This window comes from Pogona vitticeps, chromosome 1 (genome assembly GCF_051106095.1).
Source record: "Pogona vitticeps strain Pit_001003342236 chromosome 1, PviZW2.1, whole genome shotgun sequence".
In the NCBI taxonomy this organism is placed as follows: Eukaryota; Metazoa; Chordata; class Lepidosauria; order Squamata; family Agamidae; genus Pogona; species Pogona vitticeps.
The window spans coordinates 339550686-339573187 of NC_135783.1; the positions used below are offsets into that span (position 1 = coordinate 339550686).

The 22502-nt window shown below is 43.8% G+C and overlaps 1 protein-coding gene across 2 annotated transcripts in view; it reads left to right on the forward strand.

Annotated features, from left to right (window-relative positions):
- Positions 1-22502, forward strand: part of DYNC1H1 (dynein cytoplasmic 1 heavy chain 1) — an 82441-nt gene that overhangs the window by 46277 nt on the left and 13662 nt on the right. Inside the window, exons 42-59 of one of the 2 annotated variants that reach the window (XM_072986680.2) lie at positions 5707-5870; positions 6993-7122; positions 8997-9130; positions 9473-9587; positions 9705-9866; positions 10389-10603; positions 10708-10912; positions 11036-11209; positions 11332-11451; positions 11563-11683; positions 13065-13260; positions 13390-13507; positions 15081-15296; positions 16031-16243; positions 16415-16542; positions 17826-17979; positions 21135-21281; positions 21375-21525. In XM_072986680.2, the coding sequence (XP_072842781.2) occupies positions 5707-5870; positions 6993-7122; positions 8997-9130; positions 9473-9587; positions 9705-9866; positions 10389-10603; positions 10708-10912; positions 11036-11209; positions 11332-11451; positions 11563-11683; positions 13065-13260; positions 13390-13507; positions 15081-15296; positions 16031-16243; positions 16415-16542; positions 17826-17979; positions 21135-21281; positions 21375-21525 (2863 nt within the window). Of the gene's footprint in view, positions 1-5706; positions 5871-6992; positions 7123-8996; positions 9131-9472; positions 9588-9704; positions 9867-10388; positions 10604-10707; positions 10913-11035; positions 11210-11331; positions 11452-11562; positions 11684-12490; positions 12687-13064; positions 13261-13389; positions 13508-15080; positions 15297-16030; positions 16244-16414; positions 16543-17825; positions 17980-21134; positions 21282-21374; positions 21526-22502 lie in introns of both variants that reach the window. The other variant, XM_072986679.2, reaches the window with a different exon arrangement.

Genomic DNA, 22502 nt, shown 5'->3' on the forward strand with positions numbered 1-22502 from the left:
AGGCCTGAGACTTAGAGAGCAATGTCTTCGGGCAGCGCTCTGGGAAAAATCCCTTACCGCGCCTACTATGGCGGCGTCATCTGCGCCTGCAGATTCAGCTCCTGCACCTGGCCCTAAAACTAGGGCTAATGGCAAGCCAACTACGTCTACCAAGAAGGCTTCTAAGAAACCCAAGCCTCCTAAAAGCCAGGCCACGGCCGCCATTCCTCCCCCGCCGTCTCCTGCGGCCACTCCTCAACTCCAACCGTCGCCCTCCCTTCCTGCTCTTACTCCGCAATCTCCTATTGAGATTCACTCCCAGGCGTCGTCAGCAGCCTCTTCTCCACCATCCTTGCCACCGCCGACTGATACGCCGGATATACCCTTCTTCCCATCTCCTAGGAAGAAGAGAGCCAAGACGAAGCATTTGGAAACAGCCTCTGGAGATTCCCGGTCTCCGAGCCCCTCGGGACCGAAGGTCTCCCCCCGCGGGGCTCGACATTCTCGCCCCAAGAAGCCTAAGAGGCAGGAGGCTATGGAGGACAAAACCGCTCCGCTCAAACTTTCCAAGAGCTATTTAAGAAAATGGCGGAAGCAGATGCAAAAGCTCTATGATCCGCGGCTTCTTTACAGCCTCGCTACGCGGAGTTCCTCATCCGACTCTTCGTCCTCCTCGTCGGTCTCCTCCGATTCTTCGGTACCATCGGTACCGTCGCCCCGCGATACCGACAGGGGCAGACGACGACACGTCCAGTCGGTACCGTCCCTTCACGATATCGGAGCGAAAGGGTCTAGGTCGGTACCGGGAGGACCTTCCTCCCTACGGAAGACAGAGCAACGGACCACTGCCGATGGCTGTATACCGCCTCCAGCCCCGATACCGACCGGTATCCCACGTCGTACTACCACCGATACCGGAGTCGGTACCGCGCCACTCGGTACCGACGCGGTGCCATCTAAACCGAAGCGTCCTCGCGACTCGGTACCGGCGAAACCGCGCAAGAAGAAACGGCGCCACGTCTCCTCTGACTCGGACTCCTTTCAATTGGATCTCCTCGATACCGATACCGATCCCGATATCGGGCACGGTACAGGACACGGTACCGGACACGGTACCGATACCGGACCGAGGGGCAAGAAACGCTCTAAACGAAGAGGCAAATCGATACCGGCCCCCGTTCTTCCCATGCCGGAACTCCCATTCCCCCCGTCCCTCCCTTCTGATCATCCCGAAGACTCTTCCTCCGAATGCTCATTTTCGGATACATCGGCTCCTAATGATAACACTCCGGACTCTGCCATCATTGATAAGAACCCGGTTTCTCCTGCGGCCGATTTTCCTAGCTATTCTCAACTAATACATAGATTAGCCTCCGCTTTGGAACTCCCTGTCGAACGTCCGCCGGAAACGGTCCCCGACAAGGTATACGGCGATATCGATGAGGATCAGAACTTACCCATGCGTCTAGCGTTCATTCCTTCGCTACTGCGAACCCTAAAACAACCTTGGGACAAACCTTGTTCTACCCCTCAAATGTCCAGACGGGTTGAGAACCTATACCGGATTCAGGGATCTGAACTGGACTTCCTTGTGAAACATCCCGCCCCCAATTCCCTTATTGTGGACGTCGCCCAGTCTAAGTTTCGGCCTGCATCAGCCGCATCCCCCAATAACAAGGATGGGAGGAAAATGGACATATTTGGTCGGCGTTCATATGCCTTCTCATCTCTAATCGTAAGAGCTGCTAACTATGTCGCCGCTATGGCGGCTTACCACCAACACTTATGGGACTTGGCTTTACCGTCCTTACAAGCTGCACCTGATGAGCTGCAACCGAGAGGTCTCTCTCTTCATCAGGAGGCATCACAACTCATTCGTCAGGAACGGGTCACGGTTCGTCATATTTTGGACGCTGCATCCCGTAATCTGATGACGGGTATTGCCATGAGGCGGCAGGCGTGGCTTAAGTCTGCGGCCATTCCTGAAGACTCCAAGGCCCGTATCCTTGACCTCCCTTTTGACGGTTCGGGTCTTTTTGATCCCAAGACGGATGAGATCCTGAAGGGTCTCCATGAAGCGAAAAAGGCTGCCAGATCCTATGCTGCTCAATCGTTCTACAAACAACGCTATCCATGGAAGCGTCCATCTTTCTCTCCAGCTATGCAGCCAGGGAGATCCTATCCCTACAAGCAGAGGTATTCTCCTTCTTCCGGCTACACCACTAGACATGACCAACGACACAAGACACGTGCTCCTTTCAAAAAGGTCGACCGTAAGAATAAACAGGGCCTTTGACTGCTCTACAGCCATTTCCTCTCCTTCCTGCGCCACCCGCTTGTCTCCCTTCCTCTCCAGTTGGCTTACCATCACTTCGGACAAGTGGGTCCTTTCTATCATCGCTCACGGTTACGCGATAGAATTTTTGGAGACGCCTCCTCCCCGTCTAGTTCTTACCCCCCCATCCGACCCTCTAAAGCAAGAAGTAACCACCCTGTTACGAAAGCATGCAATAACCAGGGTGTTTCCAAATCCTGTCAATCCTGGTTTTTTCTCCAGATATTTTCTGGTGACAAAGCGGGACGACTCTTTCCGTCCTATTTTGGACCTCAGGCGCCTCAACAAATTCATTGCCTATCGCCGCTTCCGGATGGTAACCTTGGAGAGGATTCTGCCCCTCTTGCGACAGGGCGACTGGTTCGTCGTCATAGACCTCAGCGACGCCTATTTCCACATAAATATCAGGCACGACCATCGTCGCTTTCTGCGTTTTTCGCTGGGGTCAAGATGTTACGAATTCTCCGCTCTGCCTTTTGGACTTTCCACCGCGCCCAGAGTCTTTACGAAGTGTATGGCCCCGGTGGCGGCTTTCCTGAGAACAAGGGACATAGCCGTCTTTCCATACATCGACGACTGGCTACTGGTTGCACACTCCAGGCTTCAGGCGGAGCGTCACACCCTTACCGTGCTCCATCTCCTCAAAACTCTCGGACTGCAGGTAAACTACAAGAAGTCTGTCCTTGTCCCCTCGCCTGTTGCCTCCTACATAGGCGCCACTCTCGATGCTCGGACCGGCCGAGCTTTCCTACCTGTAGAAAGGGCGCGGAAGATGGCTGTTCTCATCGAGAAGTTCCGCCCTCTCCGTCATGTCACCGCTCACACTGCTCAGAGGCTACTGGGCCTTATGGCCTCCACCACTTTGGTCATTCCTCACGCGAGACTGAAGCTTCGTTCGCTGCAGGTGTGGCTCCTGTCACTCTTCAATCCCCTCTGGGACTTCCCCAGAAAGAGACTCTTGGTGTCCAAGGAGTTGTCGGAGCAGCTGAAGTGGTGGCTCAACCCGGGCAATCTGTTTATGGGACGCCCTTTTGCTCCCATTGCCCTACAAACTCGCATCACGACGGATGCCAGCGACGTCGGCTGGGGTGCCCATTGTTGCGGTCTGCAAGTCCACGACCGATGGTCTCCAAAAGAGCTTGCTCTACACATCAACAATCGGGAACTTCTCGCCATCTTCAAGGCCTGCCGGGCGTTTCTGCCCATCATCAGGGGCACAGCCCTTCAGGTTGTTTCGGACAACACGACGGCTGTCGCGTATGTCAACAAACAGGGCGGTACCCACTCTTTCTCCCTCCTGTATCTTGCTGTCCAGCTATGGGAGTGGTGTCTCCAACATCATGTCTTTCCATCCGCTGTATACATCTCCACTCACGACAACATACTTGCGGATCGGCTCAGCAGGACTGCTGTTACCATGCACGAATGGGTGCTGGACCATGCGGTGTTCCTAACACTCTGCGAGCGATGGGGGACTCCCGTGGTGGATGCCTTCGCCACTCACCTCAACACCAAATGCCCCATCTTCTTCTCCAGGGGCGGTCACGGCCCGAATTCGCACGGCGACGCTCTGATGGTGGCGTGGAGCAACCACCTTCTCTACATGTTTCCACCGTTTCCTCTCCTACTGAGAACACTGGTGAAAGTTTGCGACGACAATGCGAATGCCATTCTGATTGCTCCGTTTTGGCCGCGCCAACCGTGGTTCGCGAGGCTCATCTCGAGGGCGACGGAGTACGTCAGGCTACCTTACCTTCCGCATCTGCTGACCCAGAACGAAGGGACAACTTACCACCCGGACGTGCAGTCACTCCACCTCACCGCCTGGAGGATAGTCCCACGGTAGCTCACGTCCTCTCCCATTGCCGTAAACCGTCCACTGACACCCTGTACGGGAGCAAGTGGAAGGCTTTCCTGAAGTTCACCGCTTCCCATCAACTGCCCGCGTCGCCCACTACGCTCCATACTGTGTTACAGTTTCTGGCTTACCTTTTCCAGATGAACCTGTCTCATTCCACCCTGAAGGTGTACCTTTCCGCCATCATAGCCCATCAACCACCAGAGACGGACAGTGCTCTGTTATTCAGGCACGCAAAGATCAAACGTTTTCTTCGAGGGGTTGTACGCCTTCGTCCACCTACAATTAATCCTATTCCTCAGTGGTCCCTCCATACGGTCTTAAACTGTCTCTCAAAACCACCATTTGAGCCACTTGCTACGGTTTCGGAACGCCTCCTTACCCTTAAAGTGGTTTTCTTGGTAGCTATTACGTCAGCCAGAAGGGCCTCTGAATTGGCTGCCTTCAGGACCGACCCACCTTTCTTGCAATTTTTCCGAGACAAGGTGGTCTTGTACCCTGACGTGTCCTTTCTGCCCAAAGTCACCACGGATTTTCATGTCAAGCAGCCTATAGTCCTGCCAACCTTCTTTCCCCAACCTTCTTCTCCGGTTGAGAAATCCCTCCATCTCCTCGACGTTCGTCGGGCGTTAGCCTTCTATGTTCAAAGAACTTCCTCGTTCCGTCTCTCCAAGCGCCTGTTTGTCTCTTACCAGCAACCCCATAAGGGTCGGGAAGTGTCTCCGCAGACTGTATCCAGATGGATAGTTCAGGTCATCCGTCTGGCCTATGAACTGGCTAAGAAGCCTCTACCGGCATCTGTTCACGCCCATTCTACTAGGGCTGTTGCGGCCTCCACAGCCTTTCTCCGTGGAGTCCCACTACAGGACGTTTGTAAAGCCGCCACGTGGTCCACGCCTTCCACGTTTGCATCCCACTACAGACTCGACCTGCGGGCCAAGGAGGATGCGAGGTTTGGACGGGCTGTCCTGTCGGCTGTGCTGCCGTGACGTTTCCCTCCTCCTTCCAGAGGTAAGCTTGCTAGTCACCCATTAGTGTGATTTCACAGAGTCCACGAAGAAGAAAAAGAGGTTACTTACCTGTAACTTTGGTTCTTCGAGTGGTACTCTGTGAATTCACACGGCCCGCCCGTCCTCCCCACTTTCCGTCACGGCTGTCTCGCCTTTAGAGCAGCAGCGGAATTTGGGGAACTGAATGGCTGTTAGGGCGGGCGGACCATGAGGTCCTGGGGGGGCGGAGCCAAAAGTGTTACTTTAAGCTCTAGAATGTTCCGAGGCCTTCTGCGCAAGCGCAGATTAACCCATTAGTGTGAATTCACAGAGTACCACTCGAAGAACCAAAGTTACAGGTAAGTAACCTCTTTTTTCTCCACCTTTCTCCTTAAAAGGACCCAAGACAGCTTAGGATCCTTTTAAGGAGAAAGGTGGGGTAAAAATATTTTAGTTTCCTCAATAGAATTAATTTAATAGAATTCATAGAATTTTAATAGTTTCCTAAGTTTCCGCTGCATAATCTCTTACCCTGTTCTTCACAGGAAAGGTTTACTCAAGACACACAACCGCACTACATCTATTCACCCCGTGAAATGACTCGATGGGTGAGAGGTATCTTTGAAGCTCTGAGACCACTGGAAACTTTGCCTGTTGAAGGCCTGATTCGAATTTGGGCACATGAAGCCTTGCGTCTCTTCCAAGACAGGTAATGTATGGTTATATGCTCCTGAGATTGGATTTATGAAGCAGCAGGGCCATAAATTCAGTTTGCCTTTTATTCACCACTGGCTGGTCAAAAACAGTCTGTTGCATGTGTTTATTTACATTATGTATGTATTGAACCTAGAACAGCTTGATAAAAACAAAGCTACTGACATTCCAGATACAGCGTTACTTGAAAAACAATATTAAATGGTTGGTTTCTGTTGTCTTCTGATGACTTGCACCTTGAATAACAGGATAGCATAGGCTGTTCTCTCAGTAGCTCAGAGTTCTTGAATACTCTTGGGGGATCCATCTTCTTTTCAAGTTGGGCTGCAGCCCAGCAGGAGAGCATCTGTTTAGCAAGCCAAAGGTCTCTGGTTTCATCCTCCCTACCTCCAGGTGGGGTGATCAGCACAATTCAGGCTAATGAAACACTGCTCCGAATTATTTTATGGTTTTCACTCTCAGTATGGGATGTGGTAAATGTCAGTTTCTATACACAAAGACTAAGTTTAATGGGTAATTTTAGCAGGCCTGAGACCAAATGTTTAGCCTCAGCACTTGCTATAGGCTTCAGTATTCCTGTAAAGACTCCAAAATAGGGGGTGGAGACCCAGAAGAACTGAGCATCCACTTTTAGTTCTGACTTTGTGAAGGGTTTGTGGGGAGCCAAAGCAAACCGAAGTGTGGAAAATGCTAACCTTATTTTTAAAGTAAAAAAAGCCACTCAGAAGTCTTTGGAAGTAAAAAAAAAGCTACCGTATTTTTGTTCTAAGAACATTGGAGGCCTGAGAGTACTCTACAATAGCCTGCAAGGGTGTAAAAATCCAAGGGGAAGTACTGCATGCAGCACATCAAACATACTTTACCCACCTCTGGCCCCTGTGCAAAGTGGTGTCAAATATCCTGAATATGTAGATATTCTCAGGATACTTGCAGCCTGAATTTCTTGCCAACAATATCCTTAAACATTGTCTTAAGTAATGCCCAAAGATTCAAACTAATCACCTGACCTGATACCTGGAAGAAATCTCTCTTTTGAAATGATATTAAATGCCACTGCTTGTCTTTCATTAGGTGTTGTATTATATGCTTTCTAACCATCGCCCTTATTTCTACCTAGACTTGTGGAAGATGAGGAAAGACGGTGGACTGATGAAAACATTGACATGGTAGCTCTGAAACACTTCCCCAACATAGACAAAGAGAAAGCCATGTCCAGGCCTATTCTCTACAGCAATTGGCTATCCAAGGTAAAGACTGACGTCTGGCATAACATAACCTTGAATTTTAGCATCTTGATACATTGGCTTCAGTTCTGTTGCTTTAGTGTAGTCAATCGCAGCTGGAGTAGACCCATCAAATCAATGGAACCTATGGAGGAGTTGACTCACTAAATTCCCACTGATTCAGCAGGCCTACTCTAGTGTGACTTACTACGTTAAGCAACAGGATTTCAGCCAATATGTTTTATAGAATGTTTTATAGAATGAAATATGTTGCTTTTCATTTGTGTTGTTTTATTTCTGTTGCGTCGCTTTTCAGTACAGCCCCTGCATTCTGTAGTAGAAGCAACCTCAGACTCTTACCTTCTCCTCAGTCTATTATGAATCTTATCTTCTCCTCAGTCTATTATGAATTGTAGTTTATACTGTACTGTATGTGTTTAGGAGACATTTTAAAAATTGTGTTCTTTGTAATAGAAGTAAGGGTTCTGTCTGAAAAACCTTTCTAGTAATTAGTCATAAAGCGGCATAAGCAAAATTTATCTGGAATTCTGGAAATATCTTTTTCTCGCCTTTCTTGCATAGCTTTCTATGGAAAGGAAAATGTTGCTTTTAAACTGACTCATTGTGCTTAAAGCACTCTGGGCAGTTTGCTATTTAATTATGCAGGCAACACATTGTCCCCACCCAGTAAGCTCAGGTACTCAATTTAGCAACCTCAGAAGGATGAAAGACTGAGTGAACCTCGAGTCGGCCACCTGGGATTGAACCCAGGTCATGAGCAGAGTTTTGGCTGCTCCACAAGCAACACTTGTTTTCATCTATATATGGTCTTGGACTCAAGAACAACAGGTACTATATTTTAATATGAGAAACATCCAGCAATCGAGCTCCTTCAATTTTCGACTATCCCTCAGTAGTTTATTTTTATTTATTTATTTATTTATTTAATTTATATCCCGCCTATCTGGTTAGTTAAGACCACTCTAGTTGGTATCATGTTCCTAGCAGTCAGATAAAAAATTAAAGAAACGTACTAAATTTGTGAAAATTTGGTCATAATCCCATTGGGATCTAAATTGGCCTACATGGGAGTTAGTGTACACTTTACATTCCTTGTGGTTTTAGATCTTTTTATGTGTGAACTATTGTCTATTTAATATTTTTGTGCTGCTTTTTGAGAATTATTTGGATTACTAATTCTGAATTTGTGTATTTCTAATTTGTTTTACATTTGTACCTGAGCTAGAGAATTTTTAGTTTAAGATTTTGTTCAAAAATAGGGTTTTCAACAGAAAATGCCTCCTTGCACCCCTCTGATGTCCATGTTTTCTTTTAAAAAATTGGGGAGTGAGGGGCTCTAAGTACTGAGGGGGTCCCTCAAAACATGGCAAAACTATCCTCATGTCCCATAGAAGGCATGCGGTACTTTCTGAACCCTTTTAAAACGTTGTTTGCTCTTTTTAATCTGGAGGTATTCGTCCCCAGTTGCCACTAATCTTCTACAGGGTGTATTAGCCAGCCAATTATTAAAATGGGAGCAAGGAAACATATTGCAGCAAACTGGCATTTGGAGGCTACTCTATCTGAAGTCTGCAAAACCATCTTAGGCGGTTGCATCTTTGCTTATGTCTGAGCATTTCAGCAAAGGTCTGTAAGTTGACATGGCTTATGGATCACCACCTTTTGTGAAGAAGAATAAGGCTGTTGCCTGCCCCTGTTCCTTACTCAGAAAAAGCCCAAGAAGTTTTAGCTGCAGTCAGAGGCAGCAGCTGAATTGGGGAAGGCAGGTAGCTTCAGAGTGGAGCAACACAGTGCCTAAGGTACTGCCATAATCAAGGATGGCTCCAGCGCTTTTACATCATACATATGCATGAGGACTTGTTTGTATTGTTCCTTAGGATTATATTCCAGTTGACCAAGAAGAGCTAAGGGACTATGTAAAAGCCAGACTGAAGGTTTTCTATGAAGAAGAGCTTGATGTTCCACTTGTCCTCTTCAATGAAGTCTTGGATCATGTGCTCAGAATTGACAGGTACAACACATTGACTTCCCTAAATGTTCTGCCAACGGCAGCACCTTGACAAATGTCTAAAGTCCCATTTGTATTTAAAACCAGATACTGTTCTGCCATGCATTGGGCCTTGAGGGCTCCAGAAGGATGTCAAATAATACCTTCTATAAATGCCAGTAATAAATGATGTGCATTTGTAAGCAGAGAAAACATTTTAGTAGCCATATTTATGCTGAGTGTTAAAGGCACCAATTTGGGGATTCCCTGCTCTTCAAGCCAGTGGGGAATGGCTTCTGAATCAGCATGCCTTGGACTGCACAGTCAATCAGTACTTCATTCTCTAATCCAGGCCTTTCTTTCCAGAATCTTCCGTCAACCTCAGGGACACTTACTTCTCATTGGTGTTAGTGGAGCAGGAAAAACGACCCTCTCGCGATTTGTGGCTTGGATGAATGGCTTAAGTGTCTACCAGATTAAGGTGAGCATCCTCACATCTCCAAGGAGAAGAATTGCTAGCAGCAGCCTGTAGCCTACAAATGTAAACCTGGCTGTTTAGATAGAGGCAAAGTTTTTCATCTCTGATTGATTTCTACAGGTGCACAGAAAGTACACCGGGGAAGACTTTGATGAAGATCTGAGAACAGTACTTAGACGATCTGGCTGCAAGAATGAGAAAATCGCATTCATAATGGATGAATCGAATGTACTTGATTCTGGATTCCTGGAGAGAATGAATACTCTTCTGGCCAATGGAGAGGTAACTCAGTTAAAGACTATTTCTAGTCTTTCATACTGAAAGTAAGGCAGGTGGGAGGAAGGGGAAGAGAAGGAACATCTTGAAAACTAGCATAATCTATCAAGAGAATATTCTTTTTTTTAAGAAGGGTTGCAGTCAAACAGCTATGCAGTTCCATTTAATTCTTGTTCCAGATGTTTATTTATTTATTTATTTATTGGACTTGTATATCGCCCCATAGCGCTACAAGCACTCTCCGGGCGGTTTACAAATTTTTAATTATACAGGCTACACATTGCCCCCCCCCCCAGCAAGCTGGGTACTCATTTTACCGACCTCGGAAGGATGGAAGGCTGAGTCGACCTTTAATTAACTTTAACACTCTTGCTGGAACCCTGGTTTCAGATTGCTGTGAATCATGATACTTTTACGGCCTCTCTTTCTGTTTTCTTCAAAAACAAAACTTTATGCTGTAGAAACACAGCAAAAACATCACTTATTGAAACATCCAGGGTTCAAATAATTTGTATCTCCTCAATTTAGGTTCCTGGTCTGTTTGAAGGAGATGAATATGCCACACTTATGACTCAGTGTAAAGAAGGAGCCCAGAAAGAGGGACTGATGTTAGATTCACATGAAGAACTTTATAAATGGTTTACCAGTCAAGTAATCCGTAACCTCCACGTGGTGTTCACCATGAACCCATCTTCTGAAGGATTGAAGGATAGGGCAGCTACATCTCCAGCCCTCTTCAACAGGTACATAATAGCTTGTCTACCATTAATGCAGTAAATACAGATATTGCACAGTAACCGAAGCAAAAATAGAGAGAGTGTTCAAAGGCTATCTTTTCTTGCACTAGGTGTGTCTTGAACTGGTTTGGAGACTGGTCAACTGAGGCGCTTTATCAAGTTGGCAAAGAGTTCACGAGCAAAATGGATCTGGAAAAACCAAATTATATTGTGCCAGACTATATGCCTGTTGTCTATGACAAGCTGCCACAACCACCATCCCATCGGGAAGCTATTGTGAACAGCTGTGTGTTTGTCCATCAAACTCTTCATCAGGTGGGTCATGTCTCCATGCCCTTTGTCATTTCTGTGCTGTAAAATGCAGTCCTAGAATATTTGACATTTGTGGGGAGTATTTTAAAGCATGGTTTACTTACACACCACTATTTCCTGTGGCAGGCTAATGCCCGCCTGGCAAAACGAGGTGGCAGGACAATGGCCATTACTCCACGCCATTATTTGGACTTCATCAACCACTACGCTAATTTGTTCAATGAGAAAAGGAGTGAACTGGAAGAGCAGCAGATGCATCTGAATGTCGGTCTGAGGAAAATCAAGGAAACTGTTGACCAGGTAGGTATGAAGCTTGGAAAAATGCAATAGAAGAGAAATCATTCTTTACAGCTCTTGGAGACTGTTCAGTCCGGTATCATTTGTGAGTGCTGCTGTAATTCGGAATCCGTTGTCAATCCCAGGTAGAAGAGCTGCGCCGTGATTTAAGGATAAAAAGCCAGGAGCTGGAAGTCAAGAATGCAGCAGCTAATGATAAGTTGAAGAAGATGGTGAAAGATCAGCAAGAGGCAGAAAAGAAAAAGGTGAGCATCTTAAAACATGTTGTTACACATGGTTGTGCCCACTACTGTCAGCTTCCAGGGCACAAGTATTGTTCTTAATGTGTCCTCTCTTCTCTTATAACTTGTTTTTAGGTTATGAGCCAAGAAATCCAAGAGCAGTTGCACAAACAGCAAGAGGTCATTGCAGACAAGCAGATGAGTGTGAAGGAAGATCTAGATAAAGTAGAGCCTGCAGTCATTGAGGCTCAAAATGGTATGTGAAATCTCAGATGTGGTGTGGTGCAGGGCTCTGGGTGCAATTGAAGCCTGCTGTGCTGGCATGAGCTGCTTTCTCTTCAAATAAGACTTTCATCCATTATTTATCTTTACTGTGTTTGATTGGAAATGTAATCACCTCCAAGAAATGCATAGCTCCGTAAGCCTAATTTTTCTGGGTAATTGTTCGATTAGTCAAAAGTCATTTTCATGTTGCCTCTGAGCAGAGTAATAATTGTTTCAGTTGCCCAGAGTGTTTTATACATATTGGCTGTAATCCAGTAGTAAGTTTCAGCTGGGACTTGCTTAGGTCAACACTGACCGCTGATTCAGTGGGCCTACTCTAGTTAGTACTTAATACTGAATTTCAGCCAGTATATGTATGCATATGAAGCCATTAATGTCTTTACTGTGACTTCAGAAAGAGTAAAAGACTTTTGAATACAACTCTGTTTTTAAAAAGAAGTTAATCTGTCTACTGTAAAAATGGCAAGCCAGTCATGTTGTAAACTATACACTTAATGGCTCACAGAGATTTAGTAATTGCCGGTCACTTTTTTGGGTTTTCGAAATGTTATTTCTTAAAGGTGAGAAATTAAAATTGCAATCATGCTATGGAACCCTGAAAATCAAAGGTTGATGTGCTTGGTTGACTCTGCTGGAAATTTTATTTTATTTATTTATTTATTTTTGCTGAGCTTAAAATATTTCATATCTTCTCTCAAGATTTGCTAATTGCCTTGCTTCTTGCTCTTTTCTCCCAAATCAATCTTTCTCCTGGCTGATTGGGTTTGCTCCTGCATAGCTGTCAAATCAATAAAGAAGCAACATCTGGTAGAGGTCCGTTCTATGGCCAATCCACCTGCGGCTGTGAAGCTGGCGTTAGAGTCGATTTGCCTGCTCTTGGGTGAAAGCACAACTGATTGGAAACAGATCCGTTCCATCATAATGAGAGAGAACTTCATCCCAACTATTGTAAACTTTTCTGCTGAGGAAATCAGGTGAATAATTCTCAAGAGTACAGTGAATGCTGCTGGGAACAGAAAGAAATTTTTCATGAAGACTTCAGCAACCTGTAACAAGTGATCATTCATATAACAAAATAGGATTTGATTTACGCTTCAGAAAGGTGAAGAAACTGTGTATTTCATGGAGAATATGCATGTTCTCAGAAAGCAGCATTGCTAAATGAAATCCCTGGGCCTGTAAAATCTATTAAAATGAGAATTGTTGCCTCATGCAACAGATCGATTATTGCAGGGTTACTTGTTTCTACCAGAGCGTAAACCTAAGTCTTGCAACCAAATTTCGTTCTCCATTCCCAGCAGCAGTTTTAAACATTTTGTGCATGCTCAATGTTTTTTCCATCCATTTAATAGCCGTGAGCTCTATAAAGAAGCAGCATCTTATTGAAGTAAGAAGCATGGCCAACCCACCTGCAGCAGTAAAGCTGGCTTTAGAATCTATCTGTCTCCTGCTGGGGGAGGAGACCAATGACTGGAAAAAGATCAGGCCAGTTATTCTCAAAGATAATTTCATCAGCAGCATTGTCAACTTTAATATTGACGACATGAGGTATTTGTTGTTGTTTATTTTAGTCTTACCTGATGTGGTGATGGGATAATTTTGTAATCTTGAAAGTTGCATGTTGAATGATACACTACACTTGCCCAGGTCAGCCCTCAAGTTTTTCTTCTGTTCTAGTGATGCCATACGGGAGAAGATGAAGAAGAACTACTTATCCAATCCAAGTTACAACTATGAAATTGTGAACAGAGCCTCTTTGGCCTGTGGCCCTATGGTGAAATGGGCTATTGCGCAGGTAAATATCTCGTGCCAATATGGTCAAGAAAAAAGATAGTACTTTGAAGGTGGTGTTTTTGTCCTTTTCTGTTTTACAGAGCAGCAGCTTGTAAATATCAATGCTTTTAGCTAAAACTGAGGGGTCCACTAATTCTGCCTGGGCTTAAGAGCAAAAATATTTCTACTGGCCAGCAGGAGTAAATTGATGCATGTACTCTGAACATATGCATATGCCTTTTCCTTTCCACCCAGAAATTGCCAATCTGCCCAGCTCCATGGTGTGGCTCATATTGTTCTCCATAAATTCAGTATCGCCACACTTGGCAGGTCATATAAAAGCAAGGAGGAAGCAGACAATGAGACAGTATTTTATTCTCTTCCTATGAAGTCCACCCTAGCTGGATAGCTCAATGTATCTGGCTGCAGAGCCAGCGGTTAAGGGTTTGATTCCCCACTGTGCCTCCTGTGAGTACAGCCAGCCCTTTGTGGCCTTGGGCAAGCTGCACAGTCCCAGGTGCCCTCGGAAGAAGGGAATGGCAGTTCTGAGTATTCTCAACCTGGAAAACCCTGGAAAGGATTACCATAGGTCAGAAGAGGATTACCATAGGTCCGATTACCATAGGTCAGAAACATAATTGTTATGTTTAAGAAGTCCACTCTGGATTTTTCCCCTTCTCTGCAGTCAGTTTCCTTTCACAGTTCAGTCTTGGAGAATGGATATCTTAACTGGACTCCCATACAATAGAACAAAAGGATTGGTCTGTCTTTTTCCTAGTGTGAGAAAGGGGCAGTGAAAAATAAACCCTTTGCAAGCAGGTCTGGGAAGTGGGCAAAGACTACAGAGTTAAAGAGAGGAAGAGGTAGAGCGAGAGCTATGTCATTCTCTCTGGCTTAATAGATCCAGTTAGTCAACTGACCAAAAAATGCTCCTTAAAATGGTATAAATATACCAGATGGGCAGGATATAAATCAAATAAATAAATTTAAAAAATAAATATATATTTGGAAATTGAATCAGTTCTAGGAGCTTGCTGACGGAGTGAGATTTGGGAGGAACATTCGGGGGGGGGGGGTTAGGATTGAAAGTTGTGGCTGTGATGGTTCTTCTGCTGGAGCCACTGAGTTTCAGGGAGGGAAACAAAAGAGGTTCTGAGGAGGAAGCATGTTCTCATCTGGAGAGGAACAGTAACATGTTTTATCAGGAGGCACGGGAGAGATGCAAAACCAAGTAGTTAGCTAATGAACCTTAGCCCATCAGGTATGCAGGGTTTTTTTTCACCATCCTAACACACTAGGAAGAAAATGCAAGTCAATCTTTTTTCTTGTATCAAGGCCAATCAGGATATCTTTTCTAAGAATCAACTCTGAAGGGGAATTGGCTGCAGAACCTTTGCTGGTGTGATTCAAAACTAGGGAACAGTCTCTTCAAAGACATCCTTCAGCTTTTTCGGGAGAGACAGCTAGAGTCTCCCTCTCTGAGTATTCTTGCTTACCAAGACTTTATTGGATCTGCCCCGTTGGGTAGTAGGTTTGTTAAACATCATCAGATTGCCACTGGTCCCTAGAACCTTGTCTCTGATCCTTTTTCGCAGCTGAACTATGCTGACATGTTGAAACGAGTGGAGCCTCTGCGAAATGAACTGCAGAAGCTTGAGGATGATGCCAAAGACAATCAGCAAAAAGCCAATGAAGTGGAGCAGATGATCAGAGACCTGGAGGCTAGCATTGCCCGTTACAAAGAAGAGTATGCTGTGCTGATTTCTGAAGCTCAGGCTATTAAGGCAGATCTGGCTGCTGTGGAAGCGAAGGTGAGATTACTGAACTTCCTTGCATTCTCTTCCAACATGTCTTTGTAAAGCCTGTCCTAACTTTAAAGCATAGAGCATGGTTCTAATATGAAGCATCTACATTGAGAACTTTGATTTCTGAAGAGGAATAATAGGCAAGGATTTATCCTAAACATAAACAATGTTATAATTAGATAATTAGCTTCTGTAAACAATCCAGCCCTGAGCAGGCTAATGTTAGTATCTCATCCTTTTCATGAGTCCAGAACACCATTTTAAATGACTAACGTGAGAGGTCTTTTAAAGTTTTTAAACTATGTTGTAGCTGCAACATGGCACTGGGCTTGTCAAAGAGTTTTTGAAAAGTGGAATTCTCTACTGTTGGTGCTAGTGCAGTTTTCAGAATCTTGTAAAGACTATCCTAGCAGTAATTGTTGAGAGTCGATTATGGAAAGAGTGATGGACTTGGCCTTTGGAGACCGGGGTTCAAATCCCTGTTCAGCCATGGAAACTCACTGGGAGAATGGAGCTGGTGAAGCCACTCCTTAAATATCTTACTTACTTGAAAACCCTATTTGGTTTGCTATAAGTCAGTTCTGACTTGATGGCACGTAATTAACTAGTTGTTAGGAAAGACACATCCGTTTACTGTAGCCTTTGATTTATAGAATGGTAGCTGTGTCTCAAAGTATTCAAAAAAATTGAGATCTTTCAGGCTAGTTTTCATTTCATTATGTTGGCTGTTTTACATCCAGGTAAACCGTAGCACAGCTCTTTTGAAGAGTTTGTCTGCAGAACGCGAAAGATGGGAGAAGACGAGCGAAACTTTCAAGAACCAGATGTCTACTATTGCAGGAGACTGTTTGCTTTCGGGAGCCTTTATTGCTTACGCTGGTTACTTTGACCAACAAATGCGTCAAAACTTGTTCACTACGTGGTCGCATCATTTGCAACAGGCAAATATTCAGGTAAAAAAATATCCCCAAGTCGTAAAATCAGTCACCACTTGAAAGCATTGCAGCATTTCATTTATTTTGTCAGGCATTGCTTCTGTGGCGCTTCTGAGCTGGAGTTCAGGATAGTTTTTATGTATAATTTTCAGATGTCTCCTTTACTAAATTATAATATTTTGTCTTCAGTTCCGTACAGATATTGCCAGGACAGAATACCTGTCCAACGCAGATGAACGCCTTCGCTGGCAAGCAAGTTCTCTTCCTGCAGATGACCTGTGCACAGAAAATGCAATCATGCTGAAGCGATTCAATAGGTATTGTTTTTCCTTGTGCGTTTATGCACAGCAGAGGCTTTTTTCCTGTGACTGAAAGTGCCACTGGTGCATTTCTGGCTATTGTTCCTGAAGCATGCAGCCCAGCAGTTTTCATGAATTGCAGATGGTAGCATAGTAGCTTTGTCTGTGTTCTTGGAGAAAGATGATCCAGGGAAATGCAAAGTCATGAACTGCTGGATAGTTCAGTGGTTTTGGTATCTTGCAGTGGACCCAGAGGTTGTGAGTTTGATTCCTCACTGTGCCTCCTTGACAGGGGTAGGACGCAATGATCCTTTCAGCTATGTAGTTCTACGATTATTATTTTTATAACAACCAGAATCCTACTGATGTTTGCCTAACCCTTCTACGACTTGCCATGTATATTTGCAGCTGATTAGCAAAGTGTCAGGATGCATCTCAGTCATATGCCTACTCACACACCTGCTTGTGCAACTGAGATATACCCTAATAGCTTTGTCAATTAGCCACATTCAGCTCCACAGACCTTACATGAACACAAATAAAATTCGGGACATTCCTAGGAATTCCTTCATGTTCAGAGGTGTATCTTTTATGTGGGGATAAATGTACTTCATTATTTCATTTTGCACTTCCAAGTGACATTGACACAGCCTCTAGTTACAGAATGTTTCGTTACGTGTTACTGACCCAACATTAGTACAAATGAAACAGACTTTTGGTGTATAGCTACACTACACAGTTATAGTAGTTTGCGTTGCTTTAACTACCATGGCCCCATCCTAGAGAATCTTGGGATTTGTAGTTTTATGAGGTACTTAAAATGCACTGCTGGAGAACTCTTAAGGTGTTCTCATGAACTATAGCACTAGAATTCCAAAGATTTTGCCAAAATAAAAATTCCTGGATTTCATGGGATGGAGTCAAAGCAGTGGTATCAGTCTGTTGCAGTTGTGTAGCATGGATGCACTCTTAAAGTCTCAAGAAAGTAGCCTTATGTAAGTTGAACCCAGCTTATTTTTATTTTAAAGACTGCGTGAATATTTAATGGTAGTGCCATACACAGTACTTAACATTTCTAGTGTAAAAAATGAACCTAAGCCACCATTTGGAATGAAAATTGAAAGCATTGAAAGTCTCAGGATACTGAATGGACACACTTTGTAAGCCACATTGGGTCTTTTATTGGGAGAAAGGTGGGATATTTAATAAAAAATTAAACATGTTGACCAATTATCCTTCCATAGGAATCCTGTATTTATTAAAGTTTAACCTTTTCTAACTTGAAACAAATTACTGTTTAGGTATCCACTGATTATTGATCCCTCGGGGCAGGCTACAGAGTTCATCATGAATGAATATAAAGACCGCAAGATAACCCGTACTAGCTTTTTGGATGATGCTTTCAGGAAAAATTTGGAGAGTGCTCTGCGGTTCGGTAATCCTCTGCTTGTCCAGGTTAGTTATTGCTGTGTGCCTCTCTGACAACCAAAGAGATGTTTAGAAAGGCTTTCCAGTCTTCAAGCACATCCAATTCAATTTGATCAGACACAAGAATGCATACATGAAACTGCTCTTTAAAGCATAAGCAGATGTGCTTCCAGACCCTCTTTCTCATTGCCTTAATAGTCTTGAATTTCCTGTTCCTCTTTGCCTCTGGTGTGCAGAGTATCAATATCTGATAGACATATACAGTGGTGCCTCGCACAACGAATGCCTCACACAACGATGAATTCACACAACGATGGCTTTTTTTGAAAAATTTGCCGCCTCACACAACGATGTTTCCTATGGGGAATTTTCGCACAACAATTGTGTTTTGGGTCCCCTGTTTCACTGAACGATGTTTGCAAAAAAGAGCAGGAAAGGTGGCTGTTAACAGTTTTAAATGCTTGGGATCATTGAAGCACCTTCTAATACGGGTGCACACCTGATTTGGCTTTGATCTGAGTCTTCGTTAATTTATGGTGAATATTTTTGTGCCCCATAGGAAACAATTGAGCTGTCAGATTTTGACAGCTGTCAAAAGTTGGTGGGGGGAAAAATTCAGCAAAAATTAACGAAAAGTGAGATCAAAGCCAAATTAAGTTTGCACCCGTTTTAGAAGGTACAGAAGCTATTCCAAGCATTTAAAACTGTTTTTGACCCTTTTATGACACACTTAAATTTGCAAAAATTAACTTCGCTAAACCATTAAAATGCATTGGAAAGGCTGCAATGCATTTGAATGGAGGAAACATTGTTTCACACAACGATGTTTCCTATGGGGATTTTCACTGAACGATGGCAATCCGTTCCAATTGGAACGGATTAACCGGTTTCCAATGCATTCCTATGGGAAATGGTGTTTCGCAGAACGATGATTCACACAACGATGAATTTTTTGGAACCAATTAACATCGTTGTGCGAGGCACCACTGTACAGTCATGGCCAAAAACATTGGCACCCTTGCAATTCTGTCAGAAAATGCAACCCTTCTCTCAGAAAATTGTTGCAGTTGCAAATGTACTCGCAGGGTGATTTCTTTGGTTTGCATTGGAACAACACAAAAAAAGAGAAAAGTCAAATCTGATACAGTTCTACACGGAAACCCAAAAATGCACTGGCCAAAATGATTGGCACCCTGTCTAAATTGTACAAAATAATTGCTTTTCAAGCATATGATGCCCTTTTAATTTGTATGGTGTAGGCAATATAGTAATGACACTTGCAACCAGTTAAGATGGAGAAAAGTTGACTCAACCTTTGTGTTGTGTGTGACACTGAGCAAGGAGAAAAGAATGAAGTGTAAAGAGTTGCCTTTGGATTTGAGAGAAAAAATTGTGGGAAAACACCGACAATCTCAAGGCTACAAGTCCATCTCCAGAGATCTTAATGTTCCTGTGTCCACTGTGCGCGATATCATCAAGAGGTTTACAGCCCATGGCACTGTAGCTAACTTCCCTGGACGTGGACGGAAGAGGAAAATTACTGAAAAATTACAACAAAGGCTGTTCGAATGGTGGATTCAGAACCCAGATTAACTTCCAAACAAATTCAAGCTGAGCTGCAGTCACAGGTCACAACAGTGTCAGCTCGCACTATCCATTCCCATCTGAATGAAAAGGGACGTTACGGTAGGAGACCCAGGAGGACACCACTGCTGACACAAAGGCATAAAAAAGCAAGACTGGAGTATGCCAAAACTTATGTGACAAAACCACAATCCTTCTGGGAGAATGTACTGTGGAGAGATGAGACAAAAGTAGAGCTTTTTGGTAAAGGACATCATGGCACTGTTAACAGAAAAAGAAATGAGGCATTCAAAGAAAAGAACACAGTCCCTGATGATTACCAAAGAATTTGGGGGTGCAACGTAGTGGCCAGTGTCAGAAAGCTGCATCTCCACCAGAGATCATGGGTCTTCCAGAAGGATAATGACCCAAAACACACTGCAAAAAGCACTCAGATACGGTTACAAACAAAGTGCTGGAGAATTCTGAAATGGCCAGCAATGAGTCCATATCTGAATCCCATAGAACACCTGTGGAGAGATCTCAAAACAGCAGTTGGGAGAAGGCATCCCAGAGTAGACTTCGGTCTAGATGGGCGGGGTATAAATCAAATCAAAATAAATAAATACATAAATAAATTAGATCTGAAGGCCTTGGAGCAGTTTGCAAAAGAAGAGCGGTCCAGAATTCCAGTAGAGAGGTCTAAGAAACTCATTCATGGTTACAGGAAGCAATTGATTTCAGTTATTTTTTCCAAAGGGAGTGCTATCAAATATTAAGCTAAGGGTGCCAATAATTTTGGCCAGTGCATTTTTGGGTTTCTGCGTAGGATTGTATCAGATTTGACTTTTCTTCTCAGTTTTTTTTTGTGTGTGTGTATGTGTGTGTGTGTTGTACCAACGCAAATCAAAGAACATGTGAGTACCAAAACATTTGCAACTGCAACAATTTTCTGAGAGAAGGATTGCATTTTCTGACAGAATTGCAAAGGTGCCAATATTTTTGGCCATGACTGTATACCATTTCATGGATAACATTTTCCCGTTAGAGCACCATGCAAATGTCTGTTTTCTGAAACACTGGCAGTACATTATAGATGTCATGCTTCATAATTTATCTGTTGGCTACAAACTGAAAGTTATGGGGATACATTCCTTGTGTGCATTTACTTTGTTGATGGGTTGAGCCTAAAAACAACTAGCATGACACATCCATATCTCTTAAGAAAACACTAGAAAAAAACCCTAGTTACAGGGGTGGGACACAAAACTGTATGGATGCTTTATGTAAGGTTGGAACATCATGGCCAGGATCCAAAGAACTGAACCATCCATTATGTGAGCTCAGAGGAGTTAGATATGCATCCTACATCCTTAAGTTTCAGAAACAATAGAACATTGTTTGTGATGCTTCAAGATGAAGACTTCAAAAGGCATCTTTTGATACAACCAGCTGTTGAAACAAGACTGGTCTCACTAGAAGTCTGTCAGAACTTTTTGGGGGTACCTAAGTGGTTTTTTTTTTCAATTACACCCTATATTCAGATTGAACATTTAGAACTGGTTTAAGAATTCACCGTTGCTAATTGTTTTCACTTCCCTTAATTTTTTTTTGTCCAGGACGTAGAGAGTTATGACCCTGTCCTGAATCCTGTGCTGAATCGTGAGGTCCGTAGAACTGGTGGCCGAGTGCTGATTACCCTGGGTGATCAAGACATTGATTTGTCTCCATCTTTTGTCATCTTCCTCTCCACAAGGGACCCAACAGTAAGGAAGAAACTTATTTTACCAGGTCACCAACTGATGAGAGTGGGAGATGCTAATTTAAAAGGTGACCCTGTGTCTCTTGTGTTTATGTAGGTTGAATTCCCACCAGATCTCTGTTCCCGTGTGACCTTCGTCAACTTCACAGTAACTCGTAGTAGCTTACAGAGCCAGTGCCTAAATGAGGTATTGAAAGCTGAAAGACCAGATGTGGATGAGAAACGCAGTGACCTTCTCAAACTTCAAGGTAGAGTATTGAGAAATCAGATCCTGAACAATAACAACAAAGCAGAGCAAACATTGGGGATGCTTACAGAACCTCTCTCTGCTAGTTTCAACCCTTGAACTTGAGGTTCTACTTTATTGGCTGTATATTTGCCTGAACTAGAACTTGGCAGCCAGAATGCTGTTGATGTTTGTAAAAGGTTTGCAGAACTTGGTGCAGTTAATTGATTTCATACTGGAGTGTGTCTTTTTCACATACCTGATTGCACATGCAAAAGCATAACCAAGTTATTCCCTGGCATCTGGTTAATTGGTTTCAGTTAGCTGTTGCCAATTACGCTAACAACGGTAGGATCCTGTCCAATGTGTCAGTATTTTATTATTTTACAGACTTATATCTTGAATGTAGCAACCTTGTGTGAGAGGGATTCCAGTATCTTTTTTTTTTAATTTTTGGGGGCAATAGCACACCAAATCAATCAAAAGAAAAACTCTTCATTAAAAGGCACTCACATTTTTAATATATACTTAATTTGGTACTGTACAGTGTTGACATTAAAATATTTTTAATACCTTTATTAAAAATATTTGTAAGTGAGCCTTGTGGCACAACGGTTAAACTGCAGTACAGTACTGCAGTCAAGACTCTGCTCAAAACCTGAGTTCAATCTGGGCTCAGGTAACTGGCTCAAGGTTGATTCAGCCTTCCATCCTTCCAGCGTCAGGAAATTGAGTACCCAGCTCACTGGGGGTGCAGTGTATATCCTGCATTATTAAATTGTAATCCACCTTGAGAGTGCTTTAAACACTATCTGTGGGGTGTTATATAAGCAGTTCACCTTGCTTTGCTTAGCTTTAAAAACAAAGAACATTGTGATGAGGTTTTTTGTTTTCCCCTTCTAATTCCATATAGAAACACAAGTTATGATGAAGATTTTTACTCTGTAATTTCAGCTGTGAAGGCATTACAGATATTCTGGAATTTGAACTGAACTGAAC